The sequence below is a fragment of the Pan paniscus genome, chromosome 2 (assembly GCF_029289425.2).
Source record: "Pan paniscus chromosome 2, NHGRI_mPanPan1-v2.0_pri, whole genome shotgun sequence".
Taxonomy (NCBI): domain Eukaryota; kingdom Metazoa; phylum Chordata; class Mammalia; order Primates; family Hominidae; genus Pan; species Pan paniscus.
The window spans coordinates 47,574,602-47,591,409 of record NC_085926.1 but is presented as its reverse complement, the minus strand read 5'-3'; the positions used below and the strand labels follow the sequence as shown (position 1 = coordinate 47,591,409).

Below are 16,808 nucleotides of genomic sequence, written 5' to 3'. Positions count from 1 at the left end.
ACAAGCATCCGTTTCAATAAACAACATTACCAGCCCCTCCAGAAGCTTCCTCTTATTCCAGTTACTTTGCCTTCCCTGGAGAGTAATCACTAGTCTGTCTCATTACACCGTAGATTAGTTTCTCCCCCTTTTTTTTTTAACTTCATATAAATGGAATCCTACATTATGTGCAGAAATCTTTAAAAATGCAAATAGGAACATGTTACTTTCTTCAGTAACCTCCCTATCTCTCTCTGGCTGCAATTTCAAACTCTTTAGTAGAGAATTTAGGATTTTTCTATAATCAGGACCCTACTTAGTTCTCAACCTTTATTTCTTACCTGTCCTTCCTGAACTGTTTCTTGTAGTTCTGCCAAACAGAATTTATTCTTTTATCTCTATCTAAGCTTTTTCGGACATTCTTTTCTTACAGAGCATGGTTTTTTCTTCCTATTATTTCTCCTCTTTAAATTTTTTTGTAGAGACTGGGTTTTGCCATGTTACCCAGGCTGGTCTGGAGCTCTTGGGCTCAAGAGATTTGCCCACCTTGACCTCTCAATGTGTCAGGATTACAGGCGTGAGCCACCTCACCTGGCCAGTTTCTCCTCTTGATACCACTGTGCTATGCTTCAGTATATATTGCCATAGGAAGAACTAAAATGGTAGATTACCTTTTAAAAGTTTCACGAGGCTGGGTGCAGTGGCTCACACCTGTAATTGCAGCACTTTAGGAGGCCAAGGCAGGAGGATCACTTTTGCTCAGGAGTTCAGGACCAGCCTGGGCAGCATAGTGAGACTCTATCTCTACAAAAAAAAAATTTTTTTTTAAGTTTCACAAATGCTTCATGATGTTTTCCTCTGGCCTCATAGCTGTTACTGTGTGCAACTTTGGGCACAAAGATTTGCCTGGTATACACTACTGATTATCTTAAAATAGCTTGACTCCTTCACTGCAGAGAAACTACTTTTATGGATCATTTGGCCTGCCCCTTTACTATTCCATACAAAATTTAAAAGGTGTCCAAAGAAGAATTTCTCTCCAGGTCATTGAACTTTCACTCCCTCGTCATCAGTCACTCTTCCTTCTATTTACTAGGAGCTCGTATCTTCATTCTCAAAACACCTAGGTTTCCCTCTGAGTTATGAAAGTGTACAAATGCTCATGCTGCACGACTTGGCACATGTGAACCCTTCAGTGCCACTTACAGCTGGGATCTGATAAATTTGATAGCGCACATGATCATTTTCATACTACATGGTAATTAAGGGGGTAAGGAATTCACTTAAATTACTATAATTAATATATAACTTACGTAGCCAATCCAAGTTTCTCTTATTCTCATTTTCTTCTGTGTCTATAAACAGCTTTGTTATTAAAAGTTTTCCTTAAGAATCTTTTGTCATACTGACGTGGAGTGATAATTAGAGGTTCTAGGTCTATCTCCTAAACAGATGAGGTGGCATGCTTTATGGCTTCTGTTATTGTCCCCTGAAAGGTTTTTCAAGAGCATGTCCATTTTTTCATTGCACCTGCTGACAAGCTGTGAATTGTCTCAACTAAAGGAGTGGTGTTTGGGTGTAAGCAGAAGTACCATTGTTTGGGTGCTCTGGATCCTTTCTATCTGGGTCTTTAGGCTTAGAGGAGAAGGAAGGCCCAGAACTATTGCCAGGATAAACTATAGATCCCCCATATTAGAGCATGTTCTCTTTTTGTCAGCAGTAGTAGGTTCAGTTCTTCCAAGAAAGCAGAGATCACATTTTCTTAAAACCACAGATATTTCCTTTGAATTTATTCTACAAACCACCTCATATACACGTTTTCCAAAATGGCAAAAGTAGGTTTGTATTCGTGGCAACATGGTAATTGGGTATTAGCTCTGGGACAACGGGAAGACTCTTACCCCCTAGAAATGTCTCATAACTTGATGCATTGTTTCTGCAATTTCTCATTCTTTTCTTTCTCTCTCTCCTTCTCTCTTTCTCTTTCATTCATTCTTGCTTTTTTCTCTTTCTCTCTCCTTCTGTGTCTTTTTCTTTCTCTCACTCTCTTGCTTGCTTGCTTTGTCAGGGTCTTGCTCTGTTGCCCAGGCTAGAATGCAGTGATGTGATCACAGCTCACTGTAGCCTCCATGTCCTGGGCTCAAATGAGATCCTTTCACCTCAGCCTCTCAAGTAGCTGGTTCCACAGACATGTGCCACCACACTTAGCTAATTTTAAAATTTTTTGTAGAGACGGGGTCTCCCTATATTGCCCATGCTGGTCTCAAACTCCTGGTGCCAAGGAATCTGCCCACCTCAGTCTCCCAATGTCCTGGGATTACCGGTGTCAGCCACTGCTTCCAGCATGAAACTCTTTCTGGAGGTGTGAAAATTGTCATTGTATACTTTAGTCACAAGGTATTAACGGACAGGGGTTGATTGAAATTTATTTACACAAAGCAAGTTGATCGTTGTTACCATACCTTAATAATCCTCTCAATGTGTCAGGAAAAAATAGCCCATTTGATTATTTTGCCTACAGTTAGTCCTGTTCAGTTTCATTTTTGTATGACTACATAGAAACTACTTCTGTTCTACTCGTTGGAATTCATGCTTTGTAATGCAAAATTGGCCTCAGCCCTATGCCAGCTGGATTATTGCTTCTTGTTAATCATTTATCTCCGGTTGTTTCTCCTATGTTCCATATATCAGGGGTCCCCAACCCCACTGGCCTGTTAGGAGCTAGGCCACACAACAGTAGGTGAGTGACAGGGCAAGTGATAGCAAGCATTACTGCCTGAGTTTTGCCTCCTGTCAGATCAGTGGTGGAATTAGATTCTCATAGGAGTGCAAACCCTTTTGTGAACTGTGCATGCGAGGGATCTAGGTTGTGTGCTTCATTTGAGAATCTAATGTCTGATGATCTGAAGTGTAACAGTTTCATCCTGAAACCACCCCCACCCCCCACCCCCACCCTGCCCCAGGCCCCGTGGAAAAAATTGTCTTTCATCCTCTTCCGTGAAACCGGCGCCTGCTGCCAAAAAGGCTGGGGACTGCTGCCGTATATCTTCTGTGGCACCATCCCAGACCTCATCATTCTTCTCAGGCTCTATAAAGCCAATATGTGAAAGGTTGGGCCTCTCCCTGTAGCTTCTGCTTGGAACACCCTGGTCACCACTGTTGCCAGACCTTTCAAGAATCTGTAATCTGAGCATCAGCAATATTCCTGTTTCAGTTATTTATTGCTATGTAACGATGTAACTACCCTTGAAGTTAGTCGTTTAAAACCTCAGTCATTTTATTATCTGTCATGATATTGCAGTGAGGAACTTGGGCAGGTTTAGCTGGTAAAATGTGCTCCATGTCGCATTGACTAGAGTCACTCAGTACTACCTCATCGCTGGGCTATTATAGAGGGCCAGAGACAACTTCATTTATATGCCTATGCCTCGGCTGAGATGGCTACCATCATTCTCTATACATCCTTTCTAAGAAGCTGGTGTAAGGTAGTCTCAGGAGTAGTTGGACTTTTTACAAAGCTTAGAACTTTGAGAGAAGAATGTCACAAGTAGCAAGGAGGAGGATCTGCCAGTGTCTTATGACTTGGAACCCCAAACTGACACAGCATAATTTCTGCCCTACTCTACTGGTCAAATGTTCTGTCCAAATTCAAGGTAAGGGGACACAGAGCACAGCTCAAGGTAGAAGATGTGCCACCTTAACCCTCCACAGTCTACTCTCTTGTCATAAATTGTATACCTTTCCCCCACTGAAAAATAGATCTCTCATGGCTTTATCTCATTATGATATCAAGCTGAGGTTGGAGGTCTCGGATCTTATGTAAATCAGGTCCACATACAGATGAGACTCTTTAGGAGTGGTTCCTATTTACAACTTCTTGAATGCTGATACTATAATTTGAAGATTTTCTGGACTAGTATAGCAGGGGTGAGACACATCAAGGTTAACTGCACTCTGTTCAAGGAGGGTTTGAATTGGAGACACAGAGCAGTCATCGTTGATGGCAAATTTGAAATCTAGCCAGGCACACATTTCCAGTTCCTTCATCAGGGCCCAGTCCTACTCGCAGAATTGTTCTCCACAGTTTGACTTGGCCCTCTGGGCTTTCAGTTTTTTCTTCTGAGTCTTGTTCCTTTTCCCTTAAAAAATCAGCAGAGTTTTGCAGTGATTGGCTGTCTTGGCCTGCATTCTACTTGTTGTAGGCCCAGTTTATGTTCTTTCTACTTCAGTTCAAGGTGTTGTAATTTTTTGAGAACTTTGTGGGATTTCTGTGTTTAAAATGTAATCCCCACTTTGGGAGGCCGATGTGGGTGGATCATTTGAGGGAGGTCAGGAGTTCAAGACCAGCCTGGCCAACATGGTGAAACCCCATGTCTACTAAAAATACAAAAATTAAGCCAGTCATAGTGGCACGTGCCTGTAGGCCCAGTTACTTGGGAGGCTGAGGTACGAGAATCACTTGAACCTGGGATTTCAGTGAGCTGAGATCATGCCACTGCATTCCAGCCTGGGGACAGAGTGAAACTCTGTCTCAAAAAAAAAAGTAATTCCCGTTAGACAAAAGCCACACCTATGTTTTCTTGCCTACATAGTTCCCTTTTTGCCCTAGTCTTAGTTAAGATGTTATGAGAACAAAGCCCCCAATTTTTGCCTAGTCTTAGTTAAGATGTTATGAGAACAAAGCCCCCAATTTTTGCCTAGTCTTAGTTAAGATGTTATGAGAACAAAGCCCTTAATTTTTGGATCCCTTTTTGTCTAGTTGGAAGGATCTTAGATTTGTAGCTTCAGTAATGATGATGCAAAGAAGCTGAGAGGTGAACTTGTAGAGGTGACACAGAAAACTAGTTTAAAACTAGGGACAGTGGTTAGAAACAAATCTTTCAGCACAGTAATATGAACTAAGCAGAAAACAAAAGCAAAGGCAGTTATTCCTGAAAGGTCATAAAGAGCTTGGTTAGGAAATTGTGGGACAAGTAAGTGTCCAAACATGGGGCTTCAGAAAGGAAAGAGTGTTGTAGGCAGAATAAAAATAAATATTGGCTGTGTGGAAACTTTCCAAATTTGATGAAAACTTTAACTTACAGACCTAAGAAGCTCAATGAAAGAAAAAAATATATATATATAGGAGACATGCTATAAAGATGTTTAGACCCAGCACAGTGACTCACACCGTAATCCCAGCACTTTGGGAAGCTGAGGCAGGAGGATTGCTTGAGGCCAGGAGTTAGAGACCAACCTGGGCAACAGAGAGAGATCCTGTCTCTACAAAAAGTTTTTAAAGTTGGCCAGGCATGGTGGTGTAATGCCTATAATCCTATCTACTCGGGAGGCTGAGGCAGGAGGATCTCTTGAGCTGAGGAGTTTGAGGATACTGTGAGCTGTGATCTCACCGGTGCACTTCATCTTGAACGACAGTGAGATCCTGTCTCAAAAAAACATCTAAAAGATGCTTAGAGGCCCTCATGTCTAGTAGAAAGCTCTAAGGCATATACTCAAGACTCTTAGAAGTCCTACTATAAATACCATTCAAAATGCTTTATAGCCGCACCTCGAGCTCTTTACCCTGAGGTCATCCTTTGCTGGTAGTGCTCTGATTGGATCTTTCTCCCAAAGCCATTTCTTAGCTTCAGACTCTTGCTGGAAGGAACCAGAGATGAGAAATAATGTTTTATTCAAATCCCGCTTTTTCATATTTCCTCTAAATTCTGCCTGAAAACCTAATAGTTGCTTCTTTACTTCAATGCTCTTCTAGCTGCTCACAATAAAATAGAAAAAGAATTTTCCCATGGCCTGGAAATGCCCCAGCCATATCCACAAGTTTATTAATTACCCTTTCTGTTTCCTCATGACTAGAGATGATGGTGTTTCCAAAAGTTGTGCTACTAGATAATAAAGATCTATTTCTTCAACCTTCAGTACTATTTTCCTCTCTGTACTTTATTACCTAATGATGGTTTTCTTAAAGCCCTTTCAGCTTGCACCCACTATGTGGTCCCAAAGCCAAAGAGAAACATTTTAGGTTTCTGTTACAAAAGCTCCCCATTTCCAGATACCAAATTATTTTACAATAGCAAAATTGAGTAGTTTAAAACATAACAATTTTATTAAATCTCATAATTTTGTTAAATTTTAACACCAAACAGCTGGGCAGTTCTGCTACATGTATCAATTGAGTCATTTAGTAGTATTAACTTCATAGGTAGGTTTATGTAGAAGGTCTGAGACGGCTTCATTAGAATCCTAGTCCTTGACAGGGGTAACTGAAGTTTTTTTCCACTCCATGTAGTCTCAGAATTTCCCCTTGTGGTCTTTCCAGCAGGGTGATCATACTTTGTACATGGCAACTTGAGACTCCCAGAGAGAACATTCCAAGAAACAGGACATGAAAGTTTCCAGGATTGTAAGGCCTGGGCTTAGAAAAGGCTACCACTAATTTTTATTGGGCAAGGCAGAGAGCCTGTCTTGATCTGCCTCTTAATGAAATAAAGGCCAGTGAACTTGTGGCTATCTTTAATCTACCACAAGTCCCTTCTAAGAATTACCCAGGAAAGTATCCACTCAAGTATCAATTATTCCGAAGATGCATTGGAAAATAACTAATGGGCCTTTGGGTTTGGAATTTTAATTTTTAGTTCCAGCTCTGCCATTTACTCGTCTCTTTTTTCTTTTTCCTTTTTTTTTCTTTCTCTCTTTTTTTTTTTTTTTTTTAAGACAGGGTCTCGCCAGGCACGGTGGCTCACACCTGTAATCCCATCACTTTGGGAGGCTGAGTCAGACAGATCACATGAGATCAGGATTTAAGACCAGCCTGACCAACATGGTGAAACCCCGTCTCTACTAAAAATACAAAAATTAGCTGGGCTTGGTGGCGGGCGCCTGTAATCCCAGCTGTTCAGGAGACTGCAGCAGGAGTGTCACTTGAACCTGGAAGGCAGAGGTTACAGTGAGCCGAGATCATGCTACCGTACTCCAGCCTAGGCGACAAAGCTAGACTCTGTCTCAAAAAAAAAAAAAAAAAAAAAAAAAAAAAAGGACGGGGCCTTGCTCTGTCACCCAGGCTGGAAATGCTGTGGCAAGATCACAGCTCACTGCAGCCTCAAACTCCCAGACTCACGTGATCCTTCCTCCTCAGCCTCCTGAGTAGCTGGGACTATAGGAATGTGCTACCATGCCTGGCTAATTTTTAAATTTTTTTGTAGAACGGGGTCTCATTATGTTGCCCTGGTCTCAAACTCCTGGCCTCAGGCGATTCTCCTGCCTCAGCCTTCCAAAACACTGGGATTACAGATGGTAGGCAACTGCGCCTGGCCTCTTTTCAGTGGACTTCTTGGTGGTACAAATGTTTTTAATTTGATGAGGTCCAACCTAATTTTCTCTTTTATCATTTGTGCTTTTTACATGTCTTGAAATCTTTGGCTTAAGCTAAGATCATTTAGATATACTTTGTTTTTTCTTCTAAGAATTTTTTAGTGTATACTTTTATATTTAGATCTATGATCCACTAAGTTAATTTTTGTGGGTGGTATGAGATAGGAGTCCAAATTCATTCTTTTGTATTTGGATATTCAGTTTTCCCAGCTCCATTTGTTGACCTACCCCAACCCACCTTTAAACTTTTATTATGGAAGTATTAGAATATATATAGAAGTGGGCTGGGCACGGTGGCTCATGCCGGTAATCCCAGCACCTGGGGAGGCCAAGACAGGCAGATCATTTGAGCTCAGGAGTTTGAGACTAGACTGGGCAACCTGGCAAAACCCTGTTTCTACCAAAAATACAAAAGTTAACTGGGTGTGGTGGTATGTGCCTGTAGTCCCAGCTACTTGGGAGGCTGGTCTTTCTTTTTTTCCTTTCTTTTTTTAAAATTGTAAAAATAAAATAAAGAAAAATAAAGAAGGGATTTTGCCATGTTGGCCAAGCTGGTATCAAACTCCTGGCCTCAAGTGATCCACCCACCTCGGCTTCCTGAAGTGCTGGGATTACAGGCATGAGCCACAGCGCCGGCCCAGACTCTGTCTTTAAAAAAAAAAAAAAAAATCCAACATATACAGAAGTAGACAAAGTAGTAAAATAGTCTCTGCATGCGCATTATCTAGCTTTGGTTATCAACTTTTTACCAGTCTTGTTTCATTTGTCTCAATTTATTTTATTTTTTGAGAAAGCATCTTGCTCTGTCGCCTAGGCTGGAGTGCTGTGGCGCGATTTTGGCTCACCACAGCCTCTGCCTCCTGAGTAGCTGGGATCACAGGCATGTGCCACCACATCCAGCTTTTTTTTTTTTTTTTTTTTTTTTTTAGTACAGACAGGGTTTTACTATGTTGGCCAGGCTGATTTTGAACTCCTGGCCTTCTGTGATCCACTCGCTTTCCCAAAGTGCTGGGATTATAGGCGTAGGCATGAGCTTCTGTGCCCAGCCTCAATTTATTTTTGAATCATCGCTTGCCCTATAAACTCAGAGTTTCTTTCTTAGGTTTGGTCTGTGACTTTTGAATCTAAGGTCTTTATCTTTTTCTGGTATTACATTACTTGAGCTAGAACACATACCTCAGTAGCACATGTAGGAAGTGAACTTTTTAGTCCTTGATTTCAGGAATGTCTGTTCTCTATTTACACTGTTACAGATTGCTATACAGGAAATTCTAGTTTGAAATTCATTAGCCCTCAGAGTTGAAAGGCATTTTACCATTGTTTTCAAACATCTCATTTTACTTTTAAGAAGTCTGATGCAGTCCAATTTTTTGGGTAACCTGTTTTTTTGGGAGGGTGCCTTTCTGAAAGCTTGTAGGATTTTCTATGTCTTGTGTTCTTAAAATTTCAGTAATGTTTCTTGCTGTGGATCTTTTTAATTTTTTTGATACTTGCTGCCTCTTTTACTTTATTTTTTATTTTTTTTGAGATGGATTCTTGTTCTGTCACTAGGCTGGAGTGCAGTGGAGGGATCTCGGCTCACTGCAACCTCTGCCTCCTGGCTTTAAGCGATTCTTATGCCTCAGCCTCCCGAGTAGCTGGGATTACAGACATGCACCACCACGCCCACCTAATTTTTTAATTTTTAGTAGAGACAGGGTTTTTGCTGTGTTGGCCGGGCTGGTCTCGAACTCCTGATCTCATGTGATCTGCCCACCTAGGCCTCCCAAAAGTGCTGAGATTACAGGCGTGAGCCACCACGGCTGACCAATGACCTGCAGTTTTAAAAGGAAATATTTTGGTATTATTTTATTGAATAACACTTGAGGACCCCCTTTCCACCTACCGCTCCCCCCACCAAGTTCCTGCATAAATCTCAAAAAAAAAAATACCAGAAACATTTTCTTTCAAACCAGCTGAGTTCTAGGAGTCATATTCTCCTAAAAATTGACCAGAAATTGATAACATTATTATCTTCAAAGGAAGAGTTACTGATGTATAGCTGACAGAAGTGAGGGGGAGACTTACTTTTTATTTTATACCCCTTTGTAACTTTTCAGTTTATATCATGCGCATAAATTTTTTTGTTCAAAAATATAAATTGTATAACATTGTACAATGATAATGCCTTAAATTACATAATATTTATTTAAAGTTTTGGTGTCATTGATGTAGCTCATTGTAGTTTAGGGTGGCAGACATGATCATTAATAGCTATAAAACCTCATTGTCACCTCTTGTCTACATTTCTGAATCTTTTTGCAAATGGGTCTCCATATTTGTAAAACTACAGTTTTTGTTTTCAACTGTAAATGAATGAAAAATTAGGCTTTCGTCTAAGTGTTAGGTCTCAGCATAGTTCCCAAAAGCCTGTATTAAGTTGCATGGTTGCTCCTAGGTTCTATGGGAAACCTAAGATCATTAAGAGATCAGTAAAATAGCCACTCCATGCTATTTCTTAAGACCTTGGTAAGATGCGTGCTGTGACACACACAGCTGTGGCATGTCACAGCTACTCAGTTGGCTTAGGCAGAAGGATCACTTGAGCCCAGGAGTTGGAGGCCAGCCTGGGCAACATAGGTTTTTTTTTTTATGAAGAACCCTGCTTCTTTAAAAAAAAAAAAAAAAAGCCTTGTGTAGAAGCAAGATAAACACATAAATTCAGCAGACATAATAAAAGTGAATGAAAAATGGTGCTGGGAGTTTGCTGGGAAAGTTCTTCGATGACGTCTGTAGAGGGTGGGATTGATTACTAGCTAGTAGTTAGGGTCTTAAGCAGATATAAGTAATGTGGCATCTTCCTGTTTGTGCTGTTGAGTTGGCAGGAAGCATTCGCCATCAGTCTTGTGGCAAAGGAGTGAGTCTTCCAGAGTACCTTTCTGTTTAGTACTGTATTTATTTTTCCAGCTATGGACCTGGACCTGGAATTAAAGGTCAAATATTGTTTTCCCCTTTGTTTCCACACATGAGGTCTGCTCACCAAAGAGAAGGGAGAGGCTTTGTATAAGAGTGTCGGGTGCTGTCCTCAGCAGCCTGCCTGCCTGCCCACCCCTAGAAAAGTTTTCGGGAGGAAAGGATAGTGAGGGGACAGACCGAGTGCCAGGATGGGGTGGTAGGTGGCAAAGTACCTCCTGTCCTCATCTTTGGCCCATCAGGGTCCTGGTTTGCCCTCTCCTTCTTGATAGCCCTTTTGAAGGTAGTAGTTTACCACATGAGGCATTTCCTTTAATCTTTTAAGGGTTGATTTATCTCTGTAAGGACCAGAAATTCAGAGACAGTTATTTTAGATTGTACGTTACAAAGGAGACATATAGGGTACCATTGTAAATTATATAATCTCTACTTTGAATATTGTCAGCATTTTCTTAATGTTCTTTAAGCAAATGTTTACCTAAATAGCTTGAATGATCTTGTACCCTTAGCACCTGGCTGCAGTGGAAGAAAGAAAGATCAAGTCCCTGGTAGCTCTCTTGGTTGAGACACAAATGAAGAAACTAGAGATCAAACTTCGACATTTTGAAGAGCTGGAAACTATCATGGACAGAGAGAAAGAAGCTGTAAGTATTTGGAATTTTTTAGTGGCTTTTTCACAATTAAACCTTGGTCACTTTTCACAAAACACAAGTTAGATAAAATAAATGGTAGCCTGTTCTCTTGGTCTCCATGGCTAACTTCTGTCCTTTTTTCTGTGTTTGATTTGCCCTTTCAAAAGGATTGTTAGCCAGTGATGTTAAATAAAAGGCACTCTGTTAACTCTCTAAAGTGAATTATCTAAATCTCAGCTTCTTGTGCATGTTGGCTGTGAAGATACATGATGATATTAAATTCTTCACTCTACAAAACTTAGATCTTAGAGTTATTTCATTACCTACTTGTTACCAATAAAGTAGAAACTGTATAACTCTATTATCTGAGTCAGGGATTTTCTTTCTTTTTTTTTTTTTTTTAAAGTTTTAATTTTTATTTTAGATTCAGAGGTACTTGTGCAGGTTTGTTACATGGATATATTGTATGATGCTTAGGTTTAAGCTTCTATTGAAGCTGTCACCCAAATAGTTAACATAGTACCAATATGTAGCTTTTCAGTCTTTCACCCTTTTCTCCTCTTCCCCTTTTGGAGTCACCAGTGTCTATTGTTTCCATGTTTATGTCTGTGTATAGGCAGTGTTTAGCTCCCACTTAAAACTGAGAACATGCGGCATTTTTTGCTTCCGGGTTAATTCACTTAGAATAATGGCCTCAAGCTGCATCTATGGTGGTGCAAGGGACATAATTTCATTCTTTTTTTTATTGCTGTGTAGTATTTCATAGTATATATGTACCACATTTTCTTTATCCAGTCCACTATTGATGGGCACCTAGTTTGATTTCATGTCTTCGCTATTGCCAATGGAGCTGCAATAAACATGCATGTGCAGGTGCATTTTTGGTACAACGATTTCTTTTCTTTTTTTTTTTTTTGAAACGGAGTCTCGCCCTGTTGCCAGGCTGGAGTGCAGTGGCACAGTCTCAGCTCACTGCAACCTCTGCCTCCTAGGTTCAAGCGATGCCCCTGCCTCAGCCTCCCAAGTAGCTGGGACTACAGGCGCACGCCACCACGCCCAGCTAATTTTTGTGTTTTTAGTAGAGACGGGGTTTCACCATGTTGGCCAGGATGGTCCCTATCTCTTGACCTCATGATCTGCCCACCTCAGCCTCCTGAAGGGCTGGGATTACAGGCGTGAGCCACCATGCCCGGCCGAACAATTTTATTTTCTTTTGGGTATATACCCAGTAATGGGATTACTGGGTTGAATATTAGTTATATTTTTGTTTCTTTGAGAAACCTCCAAACTGCTTTTCACAGGGGCTGAACTAATGTACAGTCTTATCAGCAGTTATATAAGTGTTCAGAGATTTTCTTGATTCCCTGACTTCTTCAAAATAAATACTAGAAAGGAGAACTTAATCTCATCTTGAGTTAGGAACCTAGTTTTCTGTTATCCTCCCTCAGATCCATCCTTGGGCTTTCTCACACTTCTCTTCCCTCTCCTATACTGAATGGTAGCTGGAAGTAGGCCCATCCTGAGTCTTGTACGTAGCATTCCCTGGAGCAGAAACTTTTGACATAAGGTCATGGGCCAAACGGGACCAAGAGAATTATGAAAAGGGCCAAAAGTGAGAGTGGAAGTCATAAAAAGTAAGAAATTTAGAAGCAGAGAAACATTTGGTTATCTTGGGAGAAGTTCTGGAGAAAAAGAGATTAAGTAAGCTCTTAGTGGAAAAAAACAAAAACAAAAACAAATTTTTTTTTTCTTTTCTGAAACGGAGTCTTACTCTGTCACCCAGGCTGGAGTGCAGTGGCATGATCTCGGCTCACCACAACCTCCGCCTCCCAGGTTCAAGCGATTCTCCTGCCTCAGTCTCCCGAGTAGCTGGGATTACAGGCGTGCGCCACCACGCCCAGCTAATTTTTTGTTTTTTTGTAGAGACAGGGTTTCACTGTGTTGCCTGGGCTGGTCTCGAACTCCTGACCTCAGGCAGTCTGCCTGCCTCAGCCTCCCAAAGTGGTAGGATTACAGGCGTGAGCCACCGCACCTGGCCAAAAATAAATTTTTGTAATGAGTTGACTAGATAAAGAATTAGTGACTCCCTAAGCATGGGCTAAATTTGAGCATTTAGTTAGGACTTTTTACCTCTGACGATTTTGACTTTTTTATCTACATGAGAGATTCTGACTCCAAATGGTAGAACTTTAAAAAGAAATTATTCCAGAATACTGATCATTTTAGGATTTACATTTGCCTAAGTATCTTCTTGCATTATTTAAAGTGTTTCTTAGTGGCCAGTCCAAGCAAGTCCTCTGTTGAACTCCTCATGATGAGTAGCCCAGTACCTGTCACCATAGCCCATATCCATTTTGTCCTAAGACCAGCTGGCCCCAAAAGTAGGAAGAGGCTGCTTCAGTAGCTCTCCTACCCCAACTCTATACCACCCCACCCTCAGTTCCCTGATTAGGAAGCAGCCTAGTCAGGGACTTACTGTGCTTCTCACTCCATGCTGTACATCTGTCATTGAGCTTATGTCTCTGTAAGCATCTCTCACACCATTGATTGTCTCCTGCCCTGGGAGCTCATGAGACCTGGGTTTCATCTCTGTCACCCTCTGTGTATGCTGGACCAAATGCAGGCTTCTTCACAGCCTTACTCTCTTTGCCACCTGTTTGCATCCTGCTTCTCTGGCCAAGAAGGCCCTTTGCCCCACTTTTTGCCTACCTCCTGCAGTCCTCAGCTGTGGGTGGCATGGCCTTCACATTTACTGCAGTGGCAGCCTCACAGAGCGCTTAATTGCACTGTAATCACCAGTTCATGGGTTCGCATTTCTGTACCAGAGTATATACTTTTTGAGGGCAGGGACTTAATCAGATGTCTTTGTTAACACAGAAGTAGCACATCACAGGCCCTTACTTAAATGAGTGTGTGCCAGCATTGTTGCCGTAGTTGGGAAAGTGGAAAGGATAATCCACCCTTTGAGACTTAGTTTAATGGGGGAAACAGTCAACAAATAACGACAATACAGTATGTTTGTATAGTACAGCAGTTGTACAGATGCTGCTATGGGAACAGAAAGGAGGAGTTCCCAGGAGATGGGGAGAGGGAGAAGTTATCAGAGAAAACGTCCTACAGGTGGAGCTTTAGGGGATGAGTCTTTGTGTTTATTTTTCTCTAATAAGCTTCCCTTTTGACATTTTACAGATTTTCTTAGAGGGCCTGGAGTAATAGGGGGCTATAATATAGTGGAGTGGATTGTTGGCATATGCGGGATTCAAATGATGGTTGGGTAGATCCCACTGGCAGTAAGACGTCTTGCTGTCATTTGCAAAGCATAACTGATCCATTAGCCTTGAATATTGAGTCAACCCTGAGCGCTTACAGAATATATCTAGTTTGGCAAGGAGCTCTTTCCTCAGCACTAAGTTGCTTTCTCTTCAAAGAATGAACCTGCAGGTCCCCCGGTTTTTTAAACCTTCTGATGGACCTGTTGCCTGTCGCCTAAGAATAGCAGAGTTCGCATCCCCTTTCCACTTCTGTCTACTGGCCCCCAGACACCAAGGGGCAGTGTATAACCGCTCCTCTTCTCTCAGCCCTGCAGAAGTTTCCTTGTGTGATGTATATTTTTTAAATAACTACTTAAATTATATAACTTCACTATTTTTTCTCTTTTGACTTTTTTCTGGGAGGACAGGGCTCACTCTGTTGCCCAGGCTGGAGTGCAGTGGTGCAGTCATAGCTCACTGCAGCCACAAACTCCTGGGGCTCAAGTGATCCTCCCTCCTCAGCCTCCCCAAGCAGCTGAGACTACAGGCATGAGGCACTGTGCACAGCTAATTTTTTTTTTTTTTTTAAATATTGACAAGATCTTGCCATGTTGCCCAGGCTAGTCTCAAACTCCTTGCCTCAAGCAGTCCTCCCACCTTCTCCTCCCAAGGGGTTTGGATTACAGGCATGAGCTGCTGTGTCCAGCTTTTTGACTTTTAAAAAATGTTACTTTCTAATCAGATCACACACAATATTTCATAAATATTTTCTGAATAAAACAACACAGCTGAAAATGTTGGGAAAATACTCTCCGGACTCCATCCCAATACACAACGCTGCTCTGCTTGAATTCTTCCATGGTAGACTGTTATTTTCTTAATCAGCATTTGGTGTCAGCTGTTTGTGGCAGGAAAATTCTTTGTATGAGACAGTCCCTATGAATGTCAGTAATCCAATTGTATTAGTTATAAATTGCCATGGTTTCTGAGTAAGTGATTTAAAAAAGTAAGAGTACGAAAAAGCACACAAAATGGGAGCTATAATGTTCTTTATAATGTAAACATGCGAGTCACATCCCTTCTGCCACATCCTGTTGGTCACAGACCAACTTTGGATCTGGGTTAGGTGAATAGTTTTCAGTGGGAATGTGTAAATATTAGAAAGCAGGATCGTTGGCTACCAGCTTGGAGACCTGTTCTCTTACCAACCAAAATGGGTCATTTGAACTTCAAAATGCCACCCGCTCATTTTGTGTATAATTAAGACATAACCTCTTTCTCACTCTAGCACTAGCATCCTATCCTTCCCTGTGGGAAGCAAAGCTATGAATGTTTTTCTACTGATGATTTCCACACAGAATTCTTGTGAAAATTGAGAGAAGTATGGCATATGCCTGGCACAGTGTCTAGCACATACATAGTAAGTGTTTGGTAAATATATGCCTCCCATTATGCAAACCAGTAATCAACAAATATGTACAAAATTCTTAAGATTCATAAGCCATTGTTGGCTTTGTGAGCATTTATTGGGTCAATTACTATGCCAAAGCACTTTAAATGGATTTACTCACTTTATTTCCTGGCAAACTATGTGAGGAAGCCATAAGCAAGAAAATAATGTTTGCTTTGAATCCCCTTATTCAAGAATCCAGCAGTGATGTTGGATGACAGCATAAGCCACTTCTTTGTTAGCCCTTCTTACATTCCAGACTGGAGCTTGAACCTGGTAGGTTGTGTACTTCAGATCACATGGGTCAGAAATGACAGAGCCAGATCTCAAACCTGTTTGTTCAGCTCTTTGTATTTATCTAGTACTTCGTAATTTATAAAGAAATGAGCTTTTGCTATTTCATTTTAACCTAGGGACTCTGAGATATCTATGCAGCTTCTGTCATCCTATTATGAATCAATAAAGTTGATACTCCAGATAATGAATAGATCAGCTAGGAGTAGAGGCACCCAACTCTCCACCTCCCCCACTGCCTCAGTTCATTTTAGATTGCACTCTTGCTCATCTTAACCTAGTAAGCAGTAGCTTTAGGGTAACATTTTTTTAAATAGAACGTTTGGTTTGGTTTAAATAGCAATAGGTTTCAGAAATTAAGACTCAAAATCAAATATAAAGCTTTTTTTTTCCCTCTAATGACTTAAAGCCAGATGTTCTTTTTAGTCTTAAGTAATTGTAATTAAATGTAATCATATAAAAATTTCAGGGCCAGGCATGGTGGCTCATACCTGTAATCCCAGCACTTTGGGAGGCCAAGGCGGGAGGATCACCTGAAGTCAGGGGTTTGAGACCAGCCAGGCCAACATGGTGAAACCCCGTCTCTACTAAAAATACAAAAAATTAGCTGGGCGTGATGGTGGGCGCCTGTAATCCCAGCTACTTGGGAGGCTGAGGCAGGAGAACCACTTGAACCCGGTAGGCAGAGGTTGCAGCGTGCAGAGATCATGCCATTGTACTCCAGCCTGGGTGACAATAGCGAAACTCTGTCTCAAAAAAAAAAAAAAATTGAATTTGTTATGGGTATCATGAACTCAGCTATAATTAGTAGCTATTCCAGCTCCCTCATATTTTAAAGCATTAATATTAAAGGAAAGGCAGTTATGGAAGTTACAGAGTATA

The 16,808-nt window shown here is 41.2% G+C and overlaps 1 protein-coding gene across 2 annotated transcripts in view; it reads left to right on the top strand.

Moving 5' to 3' along the window:
• The window catches only part of SMARCC1 (SWI/SNF related, matrix associated, actin dependent regulator of chromatin subfamily c member 1), a 195,208-nt gene that overhangs the window by 147,948 nt on the left and 30,452 nt on the right, over positions 1 to 16,808 (top strand). For both annotated transcript variants that reach the window (XM_008971765.7, XM_034956331.3), the window contains one exon: positions 10,809 to 10,943. In XM_008971765.7, coding sequence (XP_008970013.2) covers positions 10,809 to 10,943 — 135 coding nt within the window. The remainder of the gene's footprint in view (positions 1 to 10,808; positions 10,944 to 16,808) is intronic.